This window comes from Ovis canadensis, chromosome 14 (genome assembly GCF_042477335.2).
Source record: "Ovis canadensis isolate MfBH-ARS-UI-01 breed Bighorn chromosome 14, ARS-UI_OviCan_v2, whole genome shotgun sequence".
In the NCBI taxonomy this organism is placed as follows: domain Eukaryota; kingdom Metazoa; phylum Chordata; class Mammalia; order Artiodactyla; family Bovidae; genus Ovis; species Ovis canadensis.
The window spans coordinates 59903509-59930032 of NC_091258.1; the positions used below are offsets into that span (position 1 = coordinate 59903509).

The following is a 26524-nucleotide window of genomic DNA, read 5'->3' on the forward strand; positions in this document are numbered from 1 at the left end:
CCTGCCAATGCAGGACACATGGGTTTGATTCCTAATCTGGGAAGATCCCACATGCTGCAGAGCAACAAAGCCCTTCCACCACAATTACTGAGCCTGTGCTCTAGAGCCTGTGCTCTGCAACTATTGAGTCCATGTGCTGAAACTACTGAAGCCCACATTCTGCAACTACTGAAGCCTGTAAGCCTAGAGCCTGCTTCAACAAAAGAAGCCACTACTCACTTCAGCTAGTAAAGGCCACTTGCAACAATGAAAACCCAGGGCAACCAATAACAAATAAAATTTTAAAAATATTCAGGGCATCCCTGGTGGCTCATGGTTAAGAATCTGCCTGCCAATGTAGGAGACACAGATTCGATCTCTGATCTGGGAAGATCCCACATGCCATGCAGCAACTAAGCCCATATGCCATAACAATTACTGAGTCGGTGCCCTAGAGCCCGGGAGGCATAACTACTGAAGTCCACTTTCCCTAGAACCCATGCTCTGCAACGAGAGGCCACCACAATGTGAAGCCCACACATCGAACCTAGAGGGTAGCCCCTGCTCTCTGTAACTAGGGAAAAGCCCACACAGAAACAAAGACCAAGTATAGACAAAAATAAATTATTTTTTAATTACCCAAAATAATTGAAAACTAAAATCTCTCCTAATGAGTCTTATAGTCATCTGCTTTTGTAACTATAGCTGTCACTTCTATTCTTCCAGGAATTAACTTTTAAAAATTCTTTGGACAAAACTGGATTAATCATAATCCATGATTCATGATATTCTCATCAGTCCACATTTAGCCTACTTTTTCATTTTAATACATTAGAGAGGTTTATAAGCATAGAAGGATCTATTTTTGGGGGCAGGCCTGGAGCCTAGGTCCATGGGCTCCAGGGTCCATGGGTGCCAGACTGGCACCTGGGTCTATAGGGCCAGTGTGATGCTGGGTTGGGCAGCCTGGAGCTTGGTGTTTGGGTTCACAGGAGCAGGCCTGATTCTGAATCATATTGGTTTACCTGAGGGTTCAATGGGGAGGCTGGTGCTTGGGTCTGTGACAAGGATGGGTTCTCACTTCACTTTCCTTCCCTCCATGCAGAGGGTGCATCGCTTCATGCTTCACTGCACAGGCTTGAGGAACAAGTAACACAGGTAGTGTGAAATTGTCCTTATTATCCTCTTCAGTCTATCTTTCATTTCTGTGATCCACCCGTGTTGTAATTTCATGGGGATGGTTGTTCAAATTGTTCAAATTTCTATGAGACATGTTCAATTCCACAGTCTTAGAGATGTTACTACTACAATTCACTATTTTTGATATGTACACGTCTATGATTTTTCACATATGTATTTTTATATTTATGACCACAAACAGTATTCAAAACAATTACAACACCTCAAGGAATTCCCTCATGCATCCCCTTTCTATTCAGACACCCCTAATCCCTGGCAACCACTGATATATTTTGGATATTTATATTTTTACATTTTCCATAATGTATAAATGAAACCATAAAGTATGTAACTTTTTGAGGCTGGTTTCATCCATAATGTTGCACGTGTCAGTAGTCCATTTTTGTTGTTGAGTAATTTTATTGAGTGAATATACCATGGTGTGTCCATTTATCCACTGAAGAACATTTGGGTTGTTCCAGTTTTTAGTGATTATAAATACTACTACTATAGACATGCATGAATAGGCTTTTGTGTGAACATGTGTTTTTATTTCTCTACACTAAATGTAAGTGGGATTGCTGAGTCACATGAGAAATATGTTTAACTTTTTATGAAACTGCCAAATTGTTTTCCAGTGTTTTACAACTTTGCATTCCCATTAGCATTGTATCAAAGTTCTAGTTGTTCCACACCCTCATCGGTACTTGATATTGTCACACATCTATGATTTTGAAAAGTCCCAGATTATAAACTGATGAATATCTCAAATGGTACAATATCCCAGATGAATATTAGAGACCAGTATTGATATCTGTACTTTAACTGTTGCATATTACTTATAAGGCAGGGCATGATAAGTCTGACTCTATTGCTAGACCACAATATTCAAGCACTACCTGGCAAGAATGTTTCAGGTTTGAGATGCACTATGCAGATGCTGGGGACATGAGAAGTGAGGCAACATGCTTGTTCACATACACAGATTATCAGAAAATACATAGGAGATATAGGAACCATGTTTGTAGGATGGATTAGATTTATAGTTAGACTGGAAATTTGATTTATAACTGCCATGAATTTGAGTAAGCTCCGGGAGTTGGTTATGGACAGGGACGCCTGGCTTGCTGCAGGCCATGGGTTCGCAAAGAGTCAGACACGACTGAATGATTGAACTGAACTGAATCAGACTGGAAAAGTTCTAACATTATCTCCATGATAACTGAATGTCTGGCATTGAGTTTGATTGACATAAGGCAGAGGGATACATAAGATGCTGTTTGAAGTTGAAATTTTCCCTGAAGACCCCCAGAGTCAATTATTTTACTCATATAAATGATTAGAGCCCACTTTGACTATGTGACCAGTGAACAAAGGGGCATAAAAGTCCTTTTGGGGAACTTCTGCCTTGAGCTCTCCCAAGATTCACATAAATCTTACTGGTTCTATCTGGAGGTAGAGTGCAGTCTCTATGTGAATAAGGACACTGTGGAACTTGCACCTGAATGATTCTCAGACACCCCCAACCAAATGCTTACCTACCTTTTCTCTTGGTAAGCTACATCTTTTGCTTTTAAATGAAAGCATTAAATAGTATATGAGCTTCCCTGGTGGCTCACTGGTAAAGAATTTGCCTGCCATGGCAAGAGATGTGGGTTAGATTCCTGGGTCAGAAGATCCCCTGGAAAAGGAAATGGCAACCCACTCCAGTATTCTTGCCTGGGAAATCCATGGACAGACGATCCTGGAGGGCTACAGTCCATTGAGTCACAAGAGTTGGACACAATTTAGTGACTCAACAACATTAAATGTATATAGTCTGTGGAGTTTTGTTAGTCCTTTTGAACTGATGAAATCTTTGTACATATTCTCTTGTGTCCTAGGACCTTGCAGTTAGGTCTACAAAGAATGAATTTGCAAATTAATTCCTATCCTGTCATATATATTTAGGAATAAGTGGATTAGAATGCCAGAACCATGTCCACTCCTCAGAGCTACACAAACATCACTGACCAAAGTTAGATGAAAAGTCCTCATTTCATATATTAATCAATTCATAAAATAAGGACCCATAAAAATCAATGAAAAAGAACACTTCCAACTTCTTCAAGAAATCTTCACACAGGAGACTGAAAGATAGCCCAATTCTGGTTCACACCAAAATAAAAACCATTGGGCTTAATTTTCCTGAGAAGTAGCTTATATGTAAATAATTGTTCAAAAGCAAAACTTTAGACTCTCTTCAAGGCATTCCAGGTTACCACCTACACGGGCATGGCTGTACTTAATGTACATTGGATTCTATATCTTGATTTGTCTGCACCTTAGTTCATGAAATGACTCTGCAGAAGACCTTTCAAAGACAGACTTAACTTCCTTCTGCATTGTCCACTGTTGGTATTTTGGGGCTAATTTTTTTTTTCAAAATTGGGAAGTATACATTTGAATAAGTAATCAAGTTGATAACTATAACTTACTACCACAGAAGGAGAAAAATAAAAAATAGGTATATGAACTCCTCACTGAGTTGGTATTTAGGTATGTGGTTGTAAACAAAATATACAGCCCAAACTTCAGCTGTATTTCAGGGCCAGTTTTTGCTCACATCAAGATCACCTAGTAGTCACCACACTTTTGCTCTTTGACTCTGGAATCCAAATATTCATACCTTTATTTTTACAATACAGATACTGAGAGATTATTTTCCTCTTACTTTAATCCATCAAATTTTAAAATGTAACCATTTATTCTTGAGGGTCAGAAATTTGAGAAGGCCTCAGCTGAGCAGTTACTGCTTGAGGGCAGAGGGTCTCTTATGTGGTTCCAGTTGGATGCCAGCAGTGCCTAGTCATCCAAAGACTTGACTTGCCCCAGATTGGTCATTGATATTTGGCAGATAATGGATAATGACTTGGTGCTTAGCTGGGGCTATGGACAACTGACTCTCTAGCATCATGATCTTGGTATGGTTGGACTTCTTTCATAGAAATAGCTTTCCCCAGAGTTAAGAGTTGAAAGCCTCATCTGTTGCCTTGTCAATCTTTCTTTCTTTAGTATGAATTCTTTGCTACTGTATAGACGTGAGTTATGACTAATCATTCCATTTTAAGTATTCACGTCCATTGTGAATTCCCTAGTGATGTAAAGATCTGATCTGTGGTTCTAAGCTTTTTCCATATTCATCATTTTCATATGACCAGTAAGATACTGTTCCATCCAGTTAGAATTCTCTCATGTTGAGCAAGGAAGACACTAGGTCCCTCTCTTCCTACAGCATGACTTTGATTTCAAATGGACAATCTTATGGCTGAAGGCAGTTTCACATTTATAACCTGTATCTAGTATTTAGGATTTGAGTTGTCACTAAAAATCTTTGAATATCCATTCTATTTGAATTCCCAGGTTTCACAACATTCATAGTTTCCCTCTAGTATGCATTCTCACATTTGAACCATCACCATGTTGATAATATATACAGCTGTCTTCCTTCAGAGTGAATTATCTCCTAACATCAAAGTTACGCATTGTTTGGTAGTACCAGTATACACATATCCCAGGGCCCGGCAATTTCATTCCTAAGTATATATGTGTAAAGTATATACACAAGAGAAATGAATATATGTACACCTAAATATAAATGTTTGAAGAAGCATTATTTATTATGACCCTAAGCTGTAAACAATAAAAAAAAGTCCATTAACAGTTGGATAAACTGAAGTTGTCCATTGGATAAACTGAAATGTATTATATAGTGAAATTTTATACAGAATGAAAATAAATAAATTTCTCCAACATGCACTAATGATGAGTTTTAAAGACATAGTGATGGATGAAACAAGTCATATATGAAAGAATACATGATGTATAATCTACTTTATATAAAGATTTATAATATGCAAAAACTAATTAATAATGTTAGGAGTTAGAACTGTGGTTAACTGAGGAGATAACTTTTATTCCGTATTTGCAGTAAGAAATACAGTCACACCTCCTTTCTTTTAAAGCAGTTCTGTTCACAGTGTGGTCCAGGGACCACGGTCAGGTAGCCTAGTGCTTAATACTGGGTCACAAAAAGTTATATGTTAAAATTTTAAATAAGCAATTTTAAATGTTTTTAGCAACTTGACTTTAGAATTTATGTATGGTGAAGTTAATAAAATTTTAAGCTTGTATTTTCAGTGACTTTTATCATTTATCTCATAATTCTTTTTATGTGTTTTGTGGGCTAGCAAATAGTAGATAAATATGCTACAGTACTTTAAACTGTTTAATATTAATACACTTGCAAGCAACCTCATGTACAGGATTTACTATGACTTTAAAAATTTTCACCAGAAAAGTCACATGTTTTAGTGAATTCTCACAGTTTCTATCTTGTGAGTTTTTTGATGGACAATGAGGTTTGACTTACAACTGAAGAACTTCCCACATTCTTTACATTCATATGGTTTCTCTCCAGTGTGAGTTTTCTGATGGCGAATGAGGTTAGATTTCCTACTAAAGGCTTTCCCACACTGAGGACATCCATTGGATTTCTCTCCTGTATGTATTCTCTGATGAACAGTGAGGATTGCCTTCTGGCGGAAGGACTTCCCACATTCATTACAAATATAGGGTTTCTCCCCTGTGTGAATTCTCTGATGGAGAGTGAGAGTTGTCTTTTGGCAGAAGGACTTCCCACATTCATTGCAAATATAGGGTTTCTCTCCTGTGTGAGTCCTCTGATGTACAGTGAGGGTTGTCTTCTGGATAAATGCCTTCCCACATTCATTACATTGATATGGTTTCTCCCCTGTGTGTGTTCTCTGATGATCAACAAGGTAAGACTTCTTTCTAAAAGCACTTCCACATTGAGTACATTCATAGGCCTTCTCTCCTGTATGTGTTTTGTGATGTCTAGTAAGGGTTGCCTTTTGGCGGAAGGACTTCCCACAATCCATACAAATGTAGGGTTTCCCCTCTAAGTGTGTTTTCTCATGAAGAGTGAGGGCTGTCTTTTGACGAAAGGCTTTTCCACATTGACTGCAAACATAAGGTTTCTCACCTGTGTGAATTCGTTGATGTTCAATGAGGTACGACTTCCTTCTAAAGTTATTCCCACAGTAAGGACAATGAAAGGGTTTCTCTTCTGTTTGAGATCTCTGATGCATGATAAAAATGGACTTCCTACAGAGGAATTTCCCATATTTGCTGTATGAGTGGGGCTTCTTCTCCATAATATTTTGTTGGTGGACATTGAGAGTTGACTTTTCAATGAAGGCTGTGCCATCTTTATTGTATTCACAGGATTTTTCTCCTCCGTGAGCTCTGGTATGCGTAAGTAACATTCCTTTCATAAGGAAGGGTTTTTCACATTCATTATGTTCAAATGGTTGCTCTGGAGTTTGAACCTTCCGATGTTGAATAAGCTCTTGTTTACCACTGAGACTCCTTTCTGTTTGTTTACAGAGATTCACTGCTGCATGAATTTTCTCATGTTTAGTGTAAAGGAGTGATTTCTCCCATCCATTACTCTCACTAAACTTCTCTCTTACAGGACTTATATTTCTAATGACTAATTCTGAAATATCTTTTAAAACTTTTCCATCAGGTTTATATTCATGTAGTGTTGTTTCTGAAATAATACGGTTCTTGTCGATAGTAAATGTTTTCCCCCAAATGTTACTTCTCTCTTTTATTAGTCTTTTGTGGTTGATGGATATAACTGACCTAGAATGCCTGTCTTGGTATTCTTTGAATTTCACTAAAACATCTTCAGCTTTCCAATCTTCTTCTAGAAAAAATACAATTAACAATAGTAAGCCTCCATGTAAACATTATGGATAAGATAAATAATACAAACAATCCATGGTGGGCCTGTCTATCACACTATTTTAGTCTACAGAAAGCCTAAAATAAATTACCTCTGGGAGGGCAAATGTATGTAACAAACACAAACCCTGCTACACTGTTAAAATGAGGAAAAACTACCGTAAGCAAACAACACATATCTTTGGGATGTTGTAAATATAAGCTACACTGAGCAGGTATAATAAAAGGGCAAGTAAGCAGAAGACAAAGGATAGTGAAAGCAGGACTGTTCTTGGAACAGGCAGATTCAGAGATAATGGAGTGAGCCTATCAAGGGTACTAACAGTAAGTATTGAAAATGTTCAGGTGATGATGAAAAACTATATATTTATTCCCTAATGACTAAATAAGTGTTATAAAATACTTCCATTTGTTTCTTCCTCACTTGTATTGAGCCCATCCATGGCAAATGAACTTTTTCAGTCACTCATTTCCTAGTGCTAACAGACACACTAGTCTATAGTCTTGACCCTAACTCTCCACATAACTAATTTTTTTCATTGAAAGGGGTATTGGGGAAACATAATTCCCTTAGGAATTATAAAATAAACCACAGGAAAAGGATATTTGCAACATGAATATAATCACTGTTGTATTCTGATTGCTGCTACCATCAATTTATTCTTCTAGAGATGATCAAGAACTAAATTCTCTTGACCATCAATTATAACTCTTCCTCTCTTCAATTTGCTAAATTACTTTTTCAGTTTTAGGGAAGGATGACTTCAAGTTTTCCTCCCAATGCAGTGCATATGTGCTAAGTTGCTTCAGTTGTGTTCAGCTCTTTGTGACCCTATGGAGCATAGCCTGCCAGGCTTCTCTGTCCATGGAATTCTCCAGGCAAGAATACTGGAATGGGTTGCTGTGCCCTTCTTCTGGGGATCTTCCTGACCCAGAGATTGAACCCACATCTCTTATGTCTTCTGCACTGGCAGGCAGGTTCTTTACCACTAGCACCCTCTGGGACTCTGCTATTCCCTACTGGAGCTATGAAAGACTGAATGCTTTAATATATGTGTATGGTACTGGTTGATCTATTATTTTCTTAAAACTTCTTGGCTATATCTTACTATTTTACCTTACTACCACCCATATCTGATGGGGCAATTTTAAATATGGACTCATCTTACTTATGATGAATCTTATTTGCATCTTATTTACAATAGCCTTTTTATCACATCAAACAAGTCATGAAAGTGTAAACAACTGATACCGTATCTATCTTTAAAATTGTTCCACCAGATATGCATGGTAGGATCATGTATTTATAAAATAGAATACTACCATGAAATGTATATAATGGAATACTATTCAGCAATAAAAAGGAAAAAACCAACTGAAACATAATGACAAAAGAGATGAATACCAAACATTTTTAGATATAAAACTTCATGCAAAAGAGTACATATTTCATTTATGTGTAGTTCTAGGACACACAAAACTAATCTGTATCAGTAATGGGAATTATACTGCCTTCCTGACAACTTGAACCTCCTCCAGGGACATTCTACTATCCAATTTATCCAAAAGCCTCCATATATTCTCTCTACTCTTCAATGTCTGAAATTAGTATATAATTTTATAGTCTGGACCATCCATTTCAAATAATCTTTCAACAAGATTTGTTGCTATTTTAATATATTATATGTAAAATGCTCGATTTGATAAGAATGCCTTCCCAACTAAAACTTTGAAGTCAATATTTAATTAACTATCTTCTTTGAAATCTTCTGAGTATACATTAACACATTTAAGAGTGGTAAAGGGATATGATCATCTTGGCATGTATATATAAAAAGAACTTACCGTTTAAATGATTTCTGAATGGATGAAAAAGATAATTTCCTTGCATACTATCATAGGCCATCAATCAGGTAACTATTGAATGTCTAGCCTCTCTTACAAGCTACAGTAAGGAAAAGTAAAAGAGTGGACCTTATTTTGAGGGAATTGTTAATCAGATAGGAAAAGAGGCCTCAGATAAAACCATGTTGAATAAGGTAGCAAATTACTAGATCATATCAGAGGATGGTTCTGTTTGTGTGTTACAGACACTAAGTATAATGTGAATGCAGAAAAACAGGAGCTGACATGCTCTGGAGTCAGCAAGGAATATGTCATGTGGAAGTAAAATTTTATCTTTTAACTCAAGGATATGTAGTATTGTGTTGGAAAGAATATAATTCTTACTCAAAGAGAAGTCTTGACATTTGCCTTCGTCTTCTGGGAGGTAATCTCTAAATCCTTGGAATGTCATGTCTTAGAGGAGTATTTATTTGCCTGGGAACCTTTGGCCAGCTAGAAAGTAAAAATGTGATTTAGGCTGGGGGGGTTCTTTGAGTCACACCAACAATGTGACTTAAGTGGGGGTTTGGGTCCCAGAATATTAGTTCAGTCTCTTATGGGGAGGGAAACTTAGGTCAGCCACATGGGCAGTCAGGCATCCTATGTGACAGAGCCCTACTATAACCAACTCTGGACTCTAGGCTTGCGTGAACCTTCCCTGGCTGGCAATATTCTGTAAGAACTGTCACAGGGACATAATGCTGTCCCTGATTCCACAGAGAGCAGACAACTAGAAGCTCTGTGTTTGGTACTTTCCTGGACTCTGCTCTATGCAATTCTCCCCTTGGCTAATTTTAATTTGTATTTTTCTCTTACAAACCATAACTTACAGCTTTCAGTAAGTTTTGTTAAGTTCTTATAGCAAACTATTGACACAAATCTTGGGATTCCTGAATTTACAGTTGGTATCAGAAATAAAGATGCCTTTGTGTGTACTGTTTTACTCTCTTATTTTGTAGTTGGTTGACTTTCCAAGTATTGCTATAAGTATACAGCAGCTGTCACATAATGAAAGGTCCAGCTGTACATTTGGGAGACTAGAACAGAGATGAGCAGGAGTTCTCAGTCAAAAAAGGAAATACACGTGGAATGAACAGATGGGATATTATTGTCAGCCCTTGAAAAAGAAAGGATTTAAATTTCATATAATAAGGGGATATCTTTTTTTTTTGCATATTGACTGAAAGAAAACTGAAAGAACTAGAAAAAAAATCATAGCAAATCCAAACAGTAATTACAGCAGTCCACACCTGAAATGACATGGTTCTTACTTTGGAAGATGTCAGTGGCAAATAAGAATATGATAGGATGTAAAGCTATTTCATGGAGTGAAATAAACACAAATTGTTGAAAGCTAATTTTTGAAATATAGCAGAGATGATGAAATCAACCTGATATTTAAGAAGCTAACTACAGTAAGAAAAGATATAGAAACAAAGATAAAATAAAGTTCAGTTCAGTCGCTCAGTCGTGTCCAACTCTTTGCGACCCCATGAATCGCAGCACGTCAGGTCTCCCTGTCCATCACCAACTCCTGGAGTTCACTCAGACTCACGTCCATTGAGTCAGTGATGCCATCCAGCCATCTCATCCTCTGTCGTCCCCTTCTCCTCCTGCCCCCAATCCCTCCCAGCATCAGAGTCTTTCCCAATGAGTCAACTCTTTGCATGAGGTGGCCAAAGTACTGGAGTTTCAGCTTTAGCATCATTCCTTCCAAAGAAATCCCAGGGCTGATCTCCTTCAGAATGGACTGGTTGGATCTCCTTCCTGTTAATGGCTATCTATTATTTCTAAAATATCAATAACTGAAAGGATGAGACATGTGATCACTATATTGCTGTAAGCAGATTAAAATATACCAGTACAGTCCAAGTGGGAGAAATGCGCTGAAAATGGCTATTTGAAAGCCATTCACATAAAACAAAGATATCACAACTTGAGAATGGATCAGATTATTAAAGCTTATGTGGCTGTTATAAAGATAAGAACTGAGGATGAAGAAAGATCCTTTAAGGATACTGATGAGAGCCTACTGAAATAAAATCCATTTATTCAACAAATATTTATTTTTTCAGAGGGAAGAAAAGTGAGCAAGATGAAAAAGACACTCAGGGACACAGGATATATTTTTCACCCCAATCAAAGTGGGTACATATCAGGCATCTGAGCACTATGTTATGAAACATGGAGATTTATTGGGAAGAAATGTATTCAAATGAAGTGATACTGAAATTATCACTTTAGTGTGAGGCATATGGATTTTGAAATTTGATAGTAGGTCTCACAGTAAGAATGGGACATGAGACTAAGTGCAGGAAACAACTAGAAGGGGAAAGGAAGAAAAGAAAATGAAGATTAAGAGGAAGATAAATATTAGCAATGATTACCCTTTAAAATTTTATATTTTAGATTTATGAATGCCTATAAATAGAAGACTATAATAAAAGAAGAAAGATAAAGAGCTGAAATGTTAAAGAAAGAGACGAAAAATAAGAAAGGCCTAAACCAACAGTTTCCAAGAGATTCTTATGGGAGGTCTACAAAGTCAAAACTATTTTTGTTAGTAATAACATTTCACTGGGACTTCCTTGGTAGTCCAGTGGTTAAGACTCCGTACTCCTAATGCAGGGGAAATGAGTGCAATTTCCCTGGTTGGGGAATTAAGATCCAGCATGCTGCATAGTGTGGCAAAAAAGTAATAATATAATAACACTTCATGATTAACAAAAATAATAGTATTTTAAATTATGTTCTTATTTACACTAATGACAAGAGCAATAGTGGGTGTCTCATGGAATTTTAATTTATAGAGGTGATGGAATGATGACACAGAGATGCTCATGTTGTTAAAAGAAAATTTCCTATTACCATTCCTGAGAGGAGGACCTATGCCATGCCATGCAGAACCACATGGGGAAGCACCAGGTTTGGTCAGGAAGCAGAAAGAAGCAAGGGGAAAGCCTACACCAGAGCTTTTACTGGGCTTACATCCATGGAAAGGCAAGGCAGGGCAAACAGCTTAGGGTCAGTTAGTTTGAACAGTGTTGGCATGTCATGGGATATAGGGGTGATCTCCAGTTGTCTGATACCTGGTCCTGGTGACTCAGGGCAGAGAAAATATTGCTTTGGTGTCTGTGAGTTAGATAAAGGAGGTGGTTAAGGATACGGAACTGCCACTGGTTCATCTGTATATGAAAAGTTGGTTCACCAACAAGTTGTTTGTTTACTATCTCTAGGAATTGGCTAGCTCTGGGAAGGGCAATCTCTCATTAGCTAGTAGGCTCCCTAAAGATGTCAAAACATCATAAAATGCAAATTTTTTAAAAATGATTGATACAGTGGGTAAAATGCTGGCACATTCAGTCAGTTCAGTTCAGTTGCTCAGTCGTGTCCGACTCTTTGCGACCCCATGAATCGCAGCATGCCAGGCCTCCCTGTTCATCACCAACTCCTGGAGTTCACTCAGACTCACGTCCATCGAGTCAGTGATGCCATCCAGCCATCTCATCCTCGGTCGTCCCCTTCACCTCCTGACCCCAATCACTCCCAGCATCAGAGTCTTTTCCAATGAGTCAGTTCTTTGCATGAGGTGGCCAAAGTACTAGAGTTTCAGCTTTAGCATCATTCCTTCCAAAGAAATCCCAGGGCTGATCTCCTTCAGAATGGACTGGTTGGATCTCCCTGCAGTCCAAGGGACTCTCAAGAGTCTTCTCCAACACCACAGTTCAAAAGCATTGTATCAAAGCACTGGCACCAATCTACAATAGGAAACACTGCATTTCTAACTACCACACACAAGGGAAAAAAAAACTTCACTAATTTTATTAATTTATTAGATCTCCACCGTTGAGAACATATATTTATAATGTTCTATGTGAGTTAAGGGTACCAACCCTCTGCCTGGTCAAAAATCTGCCTATAACTTATAGTTGGTCCTCAGTTCCTCCAAACCCACAGTTCCACACCTGTAGATTCAGCCAACTGTGGACCCTGCAGTCATATAGAATTTGCTGTTGAGAAAAGTTGCATATAAGTGGATCTGCACAGTTCAAATGTGTATTGTTCAAGGGCCAATCATATTTCGTGAGGAAAAGTGCTGGTATAATTATTTGAGTTGAGAGCTGAATATCTACAATTTGTGGAACAGCAGTTTTACTTGAAAAAACACTGACTATTATTCAGTTGTGGGTATCTGGTAGACATTTTCTTGAACAATGCGAACCTGTCTATTCAAAGAAAACATCTCCCAATACTTGTTACCTATGATAAAGTTCAAGCTTTTAAGTATAAATCTTTATGTAAGAAAGCTTATATTTGCTATGGTTTGCTTGTCAATTTACCAATACTTAAAAGACTTTTATAATGAAATTCCTGATAATACTAACACGTGCGGGTTTGGGGTTTTTAAAAAATACGGTATATGGAAACATGTAAAAATTTGGCAGACCTGTATATACCAGTGAACTGTTACTTTCCAAATGACCAATATATAGTGTTACAAAACAATGCATGGGGAAAATATTTAAATAGACCACTGGATTTTATGTAATAGTCCACACCAAAGTTCACTGTTATAATTTCAGATTTTATATTACAACTAACTGTTTAGAAATAACCAGTTGTTAAATGGTACTGTTTAGGAACTACCAAGTAAGCTTGGGTGTTGTATTAATTTAGAATACCCATGACAATCTAAAAAGGCTTTTAAAAATTTCTCTGTCAAACTACATAAATGCATGAAGGAAGATTTTCTCCACATATTTCAATTAAAATAACATATTGCAACAGACTAAATGTAGAATCAGATGTGAAAATCAGCTATCTTCTGTTCAGTAGGATAGTAAATAAACTTCAATCATCTAACAATGTCCCTTTGCTCATTTTTTTCTTTTGGAAAAGGTTTTTTTTTTTTTGGTAAAAATATGATTTTTATGTCAATATTAGTTTGTTATTTTTATATTGTTCTTTTTAAATGAAATAAATGAATATTTTAAATTTTGTTGTAATTTCGAATAGGGTATACAAACATGCACAAAGTTCTTTTAATTCTTAAGAGTATAAATAAGTCCTAAGACTAAAAAGTTTGAGAACTGCTGATTCAGACATTCAGATTCTGGTAACAGCAAAGAAGTCTGTATCAAAAGAACCTTCCAACTGATGACTAACTTCCTTGAAGGCACTAAAGAATGATCAAAAGCAGGCAGAAACTGGAGTGGATGCAAACTTTGAAAGAAAGAAACCCTACTGCAATAAGATCTACATTTATCCAGGTCTTCCACTGTGTATTCTGGCAGTTCATGCAGCACACAGGGGACAGATCTCAAGTAGAAATAGAAATAGAAAGTAGGAGTCATCATGTACTGAAAAATCAGACATCAGAGTTCAGGAGTAGCAGAGTGGCTGTAAACTGAGGACAGAATCCAAGAAAGAAAAAAATATAGAAGGAAAGCCGCAACATTAGCATAAACCCCTCCACAAAACGTTGGTTAACTTCATTTCCACAGGGCAAGACTACAAGGAGCATAAAGGGAAAAGAAAGCTGGAACACTGTAAGAATCAAGCAAAGATATCTGCAGTTAACTCAACCCTATAAAAATAGTTTTTAATAATTCCAGTCCTGTGCCAAGTTAGAAGAATCTGATTAAAACTTCAGTCTTTCTATTGAAATCCCATAATGGCCATGTATTAGGAGTAAAGGCTGTATCCGAGGACTTAGAGCAGTAACATAAAACTAAAGGCAAAACTGAAATGGAAATAAACATAACCTAAACACTTAAAGAGCTTCCCTGGTGGCTCAGCTGATAAAAGAACCAGCCTATAATGGGGAAAGAAATGGCAACCCACTCCAGTACTCTTGCCTAGAAAATTCCATGGATGGAGGAGCCTGGTGGGCTACAGTTCATGGGGTCGCAGAGTCGGACACGACTGAACGACTTCACTTTCACTTTATAATGGGGAAGACCTGGGTTCGATCCCTGGGCTGGGAAGATCCCCTGGAGAAGGGAATGGCTACCCATTCCAGTATTCTGGCCTGGAGAATTCCATGGACTGTATAGTACATGGGGGCACAAAGAGTTCAACATGACTGAGTGACTTTCACTTTTCAAACAACTTTAAAGCAAACTGACAAAATAATTCATGTGAGCCTCCAGTAACGTAACTAGAGATACCAAAGGAACATTTCATGCAAAGATGGGCACAATAAAGGACAGAAATGGTATGGACCCAATAAAGCAGAGGATATTAAGAAGAGGTGGCAAGAATACACAGAAGAACTATACAAAAAAGATCTTAATGACTCAGATAACCACAATGGTGTGATCACTCACCTAGAGCCAGACTACCTGGAATGCAATATCAAGTTGGTCTTAAGAAGCATCACTATGAACAAAGTTAGTGGAGGTGATGGAATTCCAGCTAAGCTATTTCAAATCCTAAAAGATGATGCTGTGAAAGTGCTGCACTCAAAATGCCAGGAAATATGGAAATCTCAGCAGTGGCCACAGGACTGGAAAAGATCAGTTTTCATTCCAATCCCAAAGAAAGGCAATGCCAAACAATCTTCAAACTACTACACAACTGCACTTATCTCACACACTAGCAAAGTAATGCTCAAAATTCTCCAAGTGAGGCTTCAAAAGTATATGAACCAAGAGCCTCCAGATGTTCAACTTCAACCTGCATTTAGAAAAGGCAGAAGAACCAGAGATCAAATTGTCAACAGAAGTTGGTTCATAGAAAAAGCAAGCGAATTCCAGAAAAACATCTGCTTCCTTGACTGTGCTAAAGCCTTAGACTGTGTGGATGGGAAAATTCTTAAAGAGATGGTAACACCAGACCACTAACCTGACTATCGAGAAATCAATAGTGTCAATCAGCACACATGCGCTGCGTGCAGGTCACGAAGCAACAGTTAGAAACAGACATGGAACAATGGATTGCTTCCAAACTGGGAAAGGTGTACTTCAAGACTGTATATTGTTACCTTGCTTATTTAACTTACGTGCAGAATACATTATGTGAATGTAGGATTGGATGAAGCACAAGCTGGAATCAAGATTGCCGGGTGATATATCAATAACCTCAGATATGCAGATGACACCACCTTTATGGCAGAAAGCGAAGAAGAACTAAAGATCCTCTTAATGAAAGTGAAAGAGGACAGTGAAAAAGTTGGCTTAAAACTCAATATTCAGAAAACTATGATCATGGCATCTGGTACCACCTCTTCATGGCAAATAGACAGGGAAACAATGGAAACAGGGACAGACTTTATTTTCTTGGTCTCCAAAATCACTGCATATGTTGACTGCAACCATGAAATTAAAATATGCTTTCTCCTTAAAAGAAAAGCTATGACCAACTTAGACAGCATATTAAAAAGCAGACATTACTTTGCTGATAAATGTCCATCTAATCAAAGCTATGGTTTCCCAGTAGTCATGTATAGATGTGAGAGTTGGACCATAAAGAAAGCAGAGAGTTGGACCATAAAGAAAGCAGAGTGCCAAAGAACTGATGCTTTTGAACTGTGGTGTTGGAGAAGACTCTTGAGAGTCCCTTGGACACCAAGGAGATCAAACCAGTCAATCTTAAAGGAAGTCAGTCCTGAATATTCATTGGAAGGACTGATGCTGAAGCTCCAATACTTTGGCCACCTGTGTGAAGAACTGACTCCTTAGAAAAGACCCTGATGCTGGGAAAGATTCAAGGCAGCAGGAGAAGGGGATGACAGAGGATGAGATGTTTGGATGGCATCACCAACTCAATGGACATGAGTTTGAGCAAGCTCTGGCAGTTGGTGATGGACAGGGAAGCCTGGCGTGCTATGGTCCATGGGTTTGCAAAGAGTTGGACATAACTGAGCAATTGAACTGAACTGATAAGATTAAAAGTCATCAATCCTCAGAAGAAGAAAAATGATCTAACATCTTCACAACATGTTACCTAAAGTTTTCCTGAGAAGAAACAGGTAAATGGAGAATAAAAGCCAGTCAGACCCTATGTTGAAATTAGAAATTTAAAATAGCTAAATTTAAAATAATTTAGATACTTAAAATAGCTAAATAGATAAATATGTTTACAAGTCTATAAGAAAAGATGAAAATATGGGTGAAGAGATGAAATATTCAGGAGAAATACGGAAATGCAAACTGAAAAAAAATCTGAAATGTAAGATTCACTGGATGGGTTTAATAACAAATATAAGGGAACAAAGAATCAGTAAACTGGAAGTCAGACTAACAGAAATTACTCAAACTGAAAGAATTTTTAAAATCTTTAGTGAATTAGAGGGTAGGATGAAATTATTTAAAATATAATTGAGAATACAGCAGGAAAAAAACTGTAGAAGTTCAGACCAAAATTTTCCAAAATTTGGTCTAAAATATGACCAACTTGCTAAATTCACTACTAGTTCTAACAGTTCTTTTCTTTTAGATTCCTTAGGATTTACTATGTACACAAACATGTCACTTACAAATGAAGACAGTTCCCTTTCTAATCTGTAGCCTTTAACTTCTTTTTCTTGTCTTATTGTACTGACTTGTGTCCCACATAATGTCTAACAGAATTTGTGATAATGGACATCCTTTCTTTGATTTTGCTCTTATTAGAGGACAAGCATTCAATCTTTCACTATTGAATGTGATGGCAGCTATTAAGTTTTTCAAAGATATTCTTTATGAAGTTGAGCAAATTCCCATAGATTGCTAAAAAAAGATTTGTAATAAACAGAAATTGAATTTTATTATTTTTCTGCATTTAATGAGATAATTATGTGGTTTTCTTTTTAACCTTTTAACCTTTACATGGTGAATTATATAGCTTGATTTTTGAATACCAAATTAACTTTACTTTCCTTGGACAAACTCCTTTTGGTCATGAGATATCATCCTTTTAAAATATTGCTAGATTCAGCTTTATAGTAATATATTAAACTTTATAATATTAACATTATATAAATTATATTATAAAAATCCCTTTATTAAGGATTTTTATATCTCACTTCACAAAGGATGTTGGTGTGTAGTTTTCTATACTTAGAGTACCGTTGATTATAAATAATGCTGGTCTTATAAAGTAAGTTGGGAAGTGTTCTCCCCTACTCCATTGGTTGGTATAAAATTATTAGGGAATACCCTAACTTCTTTTAATGTCTGTAGGAACTGTAGTGTTGTAGCTCCTTTAATTTTTGATATTGGTAATATGTCTTCTAATTTTTATACTGTTGTTATTGTTGTTGTTGTTGTTCAGGTGCTAAGTTGTGTCCAACTCTTTGCAACCCCATGGACTGCAGCATGCCAGGATTCCCTGTCCATCAGTGTCTCCTGACTTTGCTCAAACTCATGTCCATTGAGTTAGTGATGCAATCCAACCATCTCATCCTCTGTCACCACCTTCTTCTCATGCCCTCAATCTTTCCCAGCATCTTTTCCAATGACTTAGCTCTTTGCCTCAGGTGGCCAAAGAATTGGAACTTCAGTTTTAGCATCAGTCCTTCCAGTGAACATTCAGGGTTGATTTCCTTGAGGATTGACTGGTTTGATCTCCTTGCTGTCCAAGGTACTCGCAAGAGTCTTCTGAAGCACCACAGTTCAGAAGCATGAATTCTTTGGTGCTCAGCCTTCTTTATAGTCAAACTCTCACATCCATAGGTGACTACTGTAAAAGCCATAGCTATGACCATTTGGACCTCTGTCGGCAAAGTGATATCTCTGCTTTTTAATATTCTGTCTAGCTTTTATCATAGATTTTCTTTCATGGAGTGAGTATCTTTTATTTTCATGGCTGCAGTCACCATCTGCACTGATTTTGGAGCCCAAGACAATAAAATGTATGGTTTAATTTTATTAATTTAATGCATCAGCATTTGGCTTCACTCATTTCCTCTATTCTTCTTCTGTTATGTATCTCATTGATTTTTGCTTTAGTCAGTTTTTTCCTCTTACTAACTTTTGAGTTTAAATTACTTTTCTTTTTCTAGTTACTTCAGGTGACAATTTAACCCTGTTTCAGGAGGCTCTGATTTAAAGTGATAAAAAATTTTTAATGCTGCTATAATTGCATCTCAGATTTTGATATGCTGTTTTAATTATCATTCAGTTTAGAATAACTTCTAATTTACCTTAGGATTTCCTCCTTGATTCATGGGTTATTTGGAAATGTGATTAATTTCCAAATATTTGGGAAATTTAGAGAAATGCTTTTGATTTCTAGATAAATTCTACTGTGATCAGAACACAGACTATTAAAATTTCATAGAGGGGACAATTAGAAAGAAAATCTCTAAAAAGACTCTTTAGGTAGTGAAAATGATAAAAAGCTGAGAAAAACTGAAAGATTTTGAAGCTGTTAGAATTGTTATGATTTCTGATGAAGTGTTCTGCTTTATCACTGTAATAGTCCATGTTCTGAAATCTACTTTGATCTACAGGCACTCCCATTTTCTTCTTAGTGTTTGCATGTGTAACAGAGTCATTCTATTTTTGATATCTTATGACTGACAAATTCCTAGACCCACTCCCTTTTTGTCACCTCTTGCCCCACACCTGGGCAAGCCAATAAGGGAGCTTGCATGCTTTCTATTGGTGCTGGCAAGAAGTTTAAACCATGTAAGCTCTAAACCATGTGTAGAAGCCTGACCTGACCACCTCCATAATCACAATAAACACCAAAGACAGACACCACCCTTCCTTGCTCTCTCAAGCCATTTTAGGACCAGCTTGGGAGTCCTCCCTGCTCTCCCTGCTGCTGCTGCTAAGTCACTTCAGTTGTGTCCAACTCTGTGCAACCCCACAGACGGCAGCCCACCAGGCTCCCCCGTCCCTGGGATTCTCCAGGCAAGAACACTGGAGTGGGTTGCCATTTCATTCTCCAATGCATGAAAGTGAAAAGTGAAAGTGAAGTCACTCAGTCGTGTCCGACCCTCAGTGACCCCATGGACTGCAGCCTTCCAGGCTCCTCCATCCATAGGATTTTCCAGGCAAGAGTACTGGAGTGGGTTGCCATTGCCTTCTCCGCCCTGCTCTCCCTAGAAAGCCTCATTATGTGAGATTTCAGCCCTGACATCTGTCACATATTTTGAGTGGGCTGGGGGGTGGTGGTGGTGGTGATTTCATCCCCAAACAGTCAGTGCTCAGTAGTGTCCAACTCTTTGTGATCCCATGGACTGTAGCATGCCAGTCTTCCCTGTCCATCAACAACTCCCGGAGCTTGCTCAAACTTATGTCCATCAAGTCAGTGATGCCATCCAACCAACTCATCCTCTGTCATCCCCTTCTCCTCCTGCCTTCAATCTTTCCCAGCATCAGGGTCTTTTCTAAGGAGTGAGTTCTTCACATCAGGTGGCTAAAGTATTGGAGCTTCAGCTTCAGCATCAGTCCTTCCAATGAATATTCAGGACTGATTTCCTTTATGATTGACTGGTTTAATCTCCTTTGTGTCCAAGGGACTCTCAAGAGTATTCTCCAACACCACAGTTCAAAAGCATCAATTCTTTGGAGCTCAGCTTTCTTTATGGTCCAACTCTCACATCTATACATGACTACTGGAAAAACCATAGCTTTGACTAGATGGACATTTATCAGCAAAGTAATGTCTCTGCTTTTTAATATGCTGTCTAAATTGGTCATAGCTTTTCTTCCAAGGAGCAAGTGTCTTTTAATTTCATGGATGCAGTCACCATCTGTAGTGATTTTGAAATCCAAGAAAATAAAGTCTGTCCCTGTTTCCGTTGTTTCCCTATTTGTCATGAAGTGATAGGACTGGATACCATGATCTTGGTTTTTCGAATGTTGAGTTTTAAGCCAGTTTTTTCACTCTCCTTTTTCACTTTAATCAAGAGGTTCTTTAGTTCTTCTTTGCTTTCTGCCATAAGGGTGGTGTCATCTGCATATCTGAGGTCATTGATATTTCTCCCAGAAATCTTGATTCCAGCTTGTGCTTCATCCAGCCCAGGATTTCCCATGATGTGAAAGTCACTCAGTCATGTCCAACTCTTTGTGACCCAAGGGACTATACATATACAGTCCATGGAATTCTCCAGGCCAGAATACTGGAGTGGGTAGTATTTCCCTTCTCCAGGGGATCTTCACAACCCAGGGATCAAACCCAGGTCTCCTGCATTGCAGGTGGATTCTTACCAGCTGAACCACAAGAGAAGCCCTCACATGATGTACTCTGCATGTAAGTTAAATACACAAGGTAACAATATACAGCCTTGATGTACTCCTTTCCAATACTGGAACCTGTCTGTTTTTCCATGTCTGGTTCTAACTCTTGCTTCTTGATCAGCATACAGATTTCTCAGGAGGCAGGTAAGGTGGTCTGGTATTCCCATCTCTTGAAGAATTTTCCACAGTCTGTTGTGATCCACACAGTCAAAGGCTTTAGCGTAGTCAATAAAGCAGAAGTAGATGTATTTCTGGAATTCTCTTGCTTTTTCTATGATCCAGTGGATGTTGACAATTTGATCTCTGGTTCCACTGCCTTTTTTAAATCCAGCTTGAACATCTGGAAGTTCTTGGTTCACCTGCTGTTGAAACCTAGCATGGAGAATTTTGAGGATTATTTTGCTAGCATGTGAGATGAGTACAATTGTGTGGTAGCTTGAACATTCTTTGGCATTGCCTTTCTTTGGGATTGGAATGAAAACTGACCTTTTCCAGTCCTGTGGCCACTGCTGAGATTTCCATATTTCCTGGCATTTTGAGTGCAGCACTTTCAGGATTTGAAATAGCTCAACTGGAATTCCATCACCTCCACTAGCTTTGTTCATAGTGATGCTTCCTAAGGCCCACTTGACTTCTCATTCCAGGATGTCTGGCTCTAGGTGAGACCTTTTTTGTATAGTTCTTCTGCGTATTCTTGTCACCTCTTCTTAATATCTTCTGCTTCTGTTAAGTCCATACCATTTCTTTCCTTTATTGTGTCCATCGTTGCATGAAATATTCCCTTGGTATATCTGATTTTCTTGAAGAGATCTCTAGTCTTTCCCATTGTACTGTTTTCCTCTATATCTTTGCATTTATCACTGAGGAGGGCTTTCTTATCTCTCTTGGTATTCTTTGGAACTCTGCATCAAGATGGTTATATCTTTCCTTTTCCTCTTAGCTTTTAGCTTCTCTTCTTTTCTAAGCTATTTGTAAGGTCTTCTCAGACAAGCATTTTGCCTTTTTCATTTCTTTTTCTTGAGAATAATCATCCCCACACAGGGCAATCACAAAACTGTAAAGTTTATATTTTTTCATCTTTTTTTGTTTCCCCTACCTGCGTCTTTACATTTTAATATATAGGACATAGTTGGGTCACCTTATTCACTTCAGATACAAAATAGTCATCTTTAGAAGTTTCATTTGGTTTTATTTCAGTGTTTGCTATTTTGCCTCCTTATATTCATTCTTGCTTTACATTCTTGATAATACTGAAATCATTTATAATGGTGTTTTAATATCTTTGTCTACAAATTCTATTACTTCTACCATTTTTAGGTCTGTTTTTATTAATTGACCTTTTCCCTATTGAATGTTTTTTCTTGTTTATGGGTCATATTTTCCTGCTTCTTCATATGTTTAATAATTTTTGATTGGTCAATAGACATTATCAATTTAATCTTGTTGAGTTTAAGATATGGTTGTAGTTTTATAAAGAATGCTGGGTTTTTAATTTTACGTGGTTTTTTTTGGGCATTCTGTGGCATCCATAGAGTTACACCACTAGGACATCCCTTCAAAAAGAACTTACCATTCATGTGCAAGAACTGTTAGCACTTTCAGGATGCTCTTTAGGTTTTGAACCAAGTCAGGGTGTCCCCAGAGAATCTGTACCCAATGATGAATACTGAGCAGGTACTAGAGAGTGTCCATTTCTGTCCATGAGGATCCCTCTGATGAACAATCTTTGCTTCAGAGGACTTAGATTAATTGAGCCTTTGTCAGATCTGCATAATGGTCTGAGGCTCTCACTGCTCAGTCCCCTTTCTTTCGACATGTCTATACCATGGTCTGATGGCTTTCTGTTTCTTACTTCTCCCTTTTATCTTTCATGGATGTCACCTCTAAGAAATCCATTCCACTCCCAACTCCATCTGAGCATCTCCTTGGAGGAACCAACAGACAAACAAGTTATTTTTGGATTAGTTTAATCCTTTTGATGCTTTTTAAAAATATATATACGTTCAGTTATTTATTTTTGGCTGTGCTAGGTCTTCGTTGCTACATGGGCTCTTCTCTAGTTGCAGTAAGCAGAGGTTATTCTCTAGTTGAGGTATGTGGGCTTCTCATTGTGGTGGCTTCTGTTGCTGCAGAACATAGGCTCTAGGGCGTGAGAGCTACGGCAGTTGCAGCTCCCGGCTCTAGAGCGCAGGCTCAATAGTTGTGGTCCTCCGGCTAGTTGCTCTGTGGCATGTGGGATCTTCCTGGATCAGGAATCCAACCTATGTCTCCTGCATTGGCAGGTGGACTCTTTACCACTGAGCCACCAGGGAAGTCCTAATCCTTTTGATGCTTTTATTTACGCTCTTTTATGACAAATCTTGCAGTCTCTAATCTATGACTAATCAGGCCACATTTGTTAGGTCTGACTTTTCTAGGGTCTACCTAATGTCCTATATATTAACATGTTCTCTCCCCTCTGGCTGAAGGGAAATAAAATGATTTCTGGTGCGAGAGGCTATGAGAATTGTTTGTCTCACAACACTGTGGTAACTGTATTTTCCTTAGAACATGTCTTTGCCTGCTTTCATGGGGTTTCACCTACATACATGCAGACTTATCTTTAGCCAAAGACTCAAGAGGAACCTTCTCCACATTTGGGAAACTTTCTCTGCATAGCTCTCTCTTTTTGGGAAGTGTGTCCTGCAAATTTTAGCCACCTCAATTTCCTTGAATGCCAATGTTGGTCCCTTAAGTCAGTGAAATTGCCAGGTTCTTTTTGGATTCCTCTCTCTGCACCACAGTCTGGATGTTACCACCATGTCAAAGCCTGGAATGAGGTAGGGTGCATCTCATTTATTTCCCTTCCCTCAGAAATCTAGGCCTGTGGTACCTGTTGTTTAGTAGTTTTGTTCAGTTTTCTAGTTTTTTCCTGTAGGAGTATAATTCTAGATTGTTACTTCCTCAGGACTAAAAGCAGAAGTCTTAAATTATAAAAATGCAGGCCCAAATGGTTCCTCAGACATTAAGGAAGCAACAATGCCAAGCTTACAAAAGTTCCATAAGAAAATAGATGAAGATGAAACACTCCCCGTTTGATATGGCTGACACATTTCTGGATACATCTTTTCGATGACATTATAATAAAACTATAAACCACTGTCCTTTGTAAAATCCTGCACTAAAGCTTTCTAAAATATTAGCAAACCAATTTCAGCAATCTATAAGATGAACAGTGCATCTTGTCCAACTGGGGTTCATCCCAGGAGCCTAAGGTAGGTTTAAAATCCAAATTAATCAATATAATTGTATACAGTAACAGATTAAAAAAGAAATAAATCAACAGAAGCTGAAAAAGCATTTATTAAGATCAACATCCATTCATAATTAAAATTTTCCAAAAAGTAGGAAAAGAACTCCAAGAATCTAAAAAAGAGCACTTATGAAAAATATAAAGTTAATATTAATCTTAAGAATGAAATATTAAATGTCTCCCTTCTAAATTTAGTGAAGAATGCTTACTCTCACTACCTCTATTCAACATTGTACTATAGGTCATAGTCAGTACATCAGGGTAAGAAAAAGAAATGAAAACAAAAAAGTATGCAAATGTAGAAGTGAAATATATTTCCAGAAGGCCTACTTTATATGTAGAAAATGTAAAAAAATACCAAAACAAACAATGGATAACAGTAACAACAATAAAATTTAATGCCATCAATACAAGTATACAAAGTCAATATCTAAAAGTCAGCTCTGGCTATTCATATTAACAAAAGCCTGGATAAAGAAATTTTTAAAAGCTCACTATTTACAATAAAAATATTAAAATTTTAGAGGTAAACTTAATAAAATATGTGTAAGAGCTTGATAGTAAAAATAATAAAATACTACTTAAAGGATTAGAGAAGCTAACTAAAAGATTAAGATATAGTATTATGAGAGACTGTGAGACTCAATATCGCTAAGATGTTTGTTCTCACCAATAAAAATCCCAGCATATTTATTTTAAAAAATCAAGAAGTTGATTCTAAAAGGTAATTGAAAAAAAAAATGAAAATGACTTCAAATAGCCAAAACAATTTTTAAAAAGAAGGAAGTTAAGAGGACTAATTCTGACATCAAGACTTATATAAAACTATAATAACCGTTAAAAAGAATTCATTTGAATCAGTTCTGATGAGATGGATGAAACTGGAGCCAATTATACAGAGTGAAGTAAGCCAGAAAGAAAAACACCAATACAGTATACTAACACATATATATGGAATTTAGGAAGATGGTAATGACGACCCTGTATGCAAGACAGGAAAAAAGACACAGATGTGTATAACGGACTTTTGGACTCAGAGGGAGAGGGAGAGGGTGGGATGATTTAGGAGAATGGGAATTCTAACATGTATACTATCATGTAAGAATTGAATCGCCAGTCTATGTCTGACGCAGGGTGCAGCATGCTTGGGGCTGGTGCATGGGGATGACCCAGAGAGATGTTGTGGGGAGGGAGGTGGGAGGAGGGGTTCATGTTTGGGAACGCATGTAAGAATTAAAGATTTTAAAATTTAAAAAATAAAAAAAACTAATGCTGCAAAAAAAATAAAAAATAAAAAACTAAGATCATGGGGAAAAAAACCCAAAAAACTATAATAACCAAATTAATCATTAAGTCCTATTAATAACAGGACTTAAATTTTAACAAAGGAAAGAATACTCTAGAAATGGACTGACACAAATACAATCAATTTCTGATAAGATCATCAGAGCAATTTAATTTAATTCTACAAGTGATGCAACAAATGGAAGAAAACAGACTCTTAACCCTTACCTCATACCATAAATAAAACTTAACATGAGATGGGTCACAGAACTGATTTTAAAAAAGCAAAATATACATAACAATTTTAGAAGAAAATACAGGAAATTATCTTCATAATCTAGGGGGAAGCAAATATTTGAGAGATCAAAGAAATAATGATAAAAGAAAAAAACTATAAACTGGACTTCATTACAATTAAAAATTTGCTCCTATTGAAAGACTATTAAAATGAGTAGGCAAGTCACATTCTAGAGGAAATATTTACAATACCTGTATCAAATAAAAGACTTATATTCAGAATATGTAAAGAATTCCTACTACTCAAGGAAAAATACATAACCCAATAAAAGATGAGTAAAACATCTGAACAGATATGTCTGAAGATATAAAAAGCACTTTGAAAAGTTCTTAACATCATTAGTCATAAAAAAAACCTAAACTGAAACTGCTAACATATACTACTATTCTTAACAGAATGATGTTTCAGAATGACCAAAATGAAAATATTGATAACATCAAAATGTAGAGGAGAATGTGGGAGCAATCAAAATTCTCATAGATTGCTGGTAAAAGTTTAAAATGGTATGATAACTTTCAAAAACTGGCAGTTTCTACAATGTGATATATAAACCTGCCTTATGAATGAGCAATCCCATCTAATAGGTGTTTACTAAGCAGAAATAAAAACATATGTTCACAAAAA

At 37.2% G+C, this 26524-nt stretch overlaps 1 protein-coding gene across 14 annotated transcripts in view; it reads right to left on the reverse strand.

The window, feature by feature from the left end:
• Window positions 1-3570: 3570 nt before the first annotated feature.
• Window positions 3571-26524, reverse strand: part of ZNF382 (zinc finger protein 382) — a 33655-nt gene continuing 10701 nt past the window's right edge. For all 14 annotated transcript variants that reach the window (XM_069550472.1, XM_069550478.1, XM_069550483.1 and 11 more), the window contains exon 5: window positions 3571-6931. In XM_069550472.1, the coding sequence (XP_069406573.1) occupies window positions 5508-6931 (1424 nt within the window). In that variant the 3' untranslated portion in view covers window positions 3571-5507. The remainder of the gene's footprint in view (window positions 6932-26524) is intronic.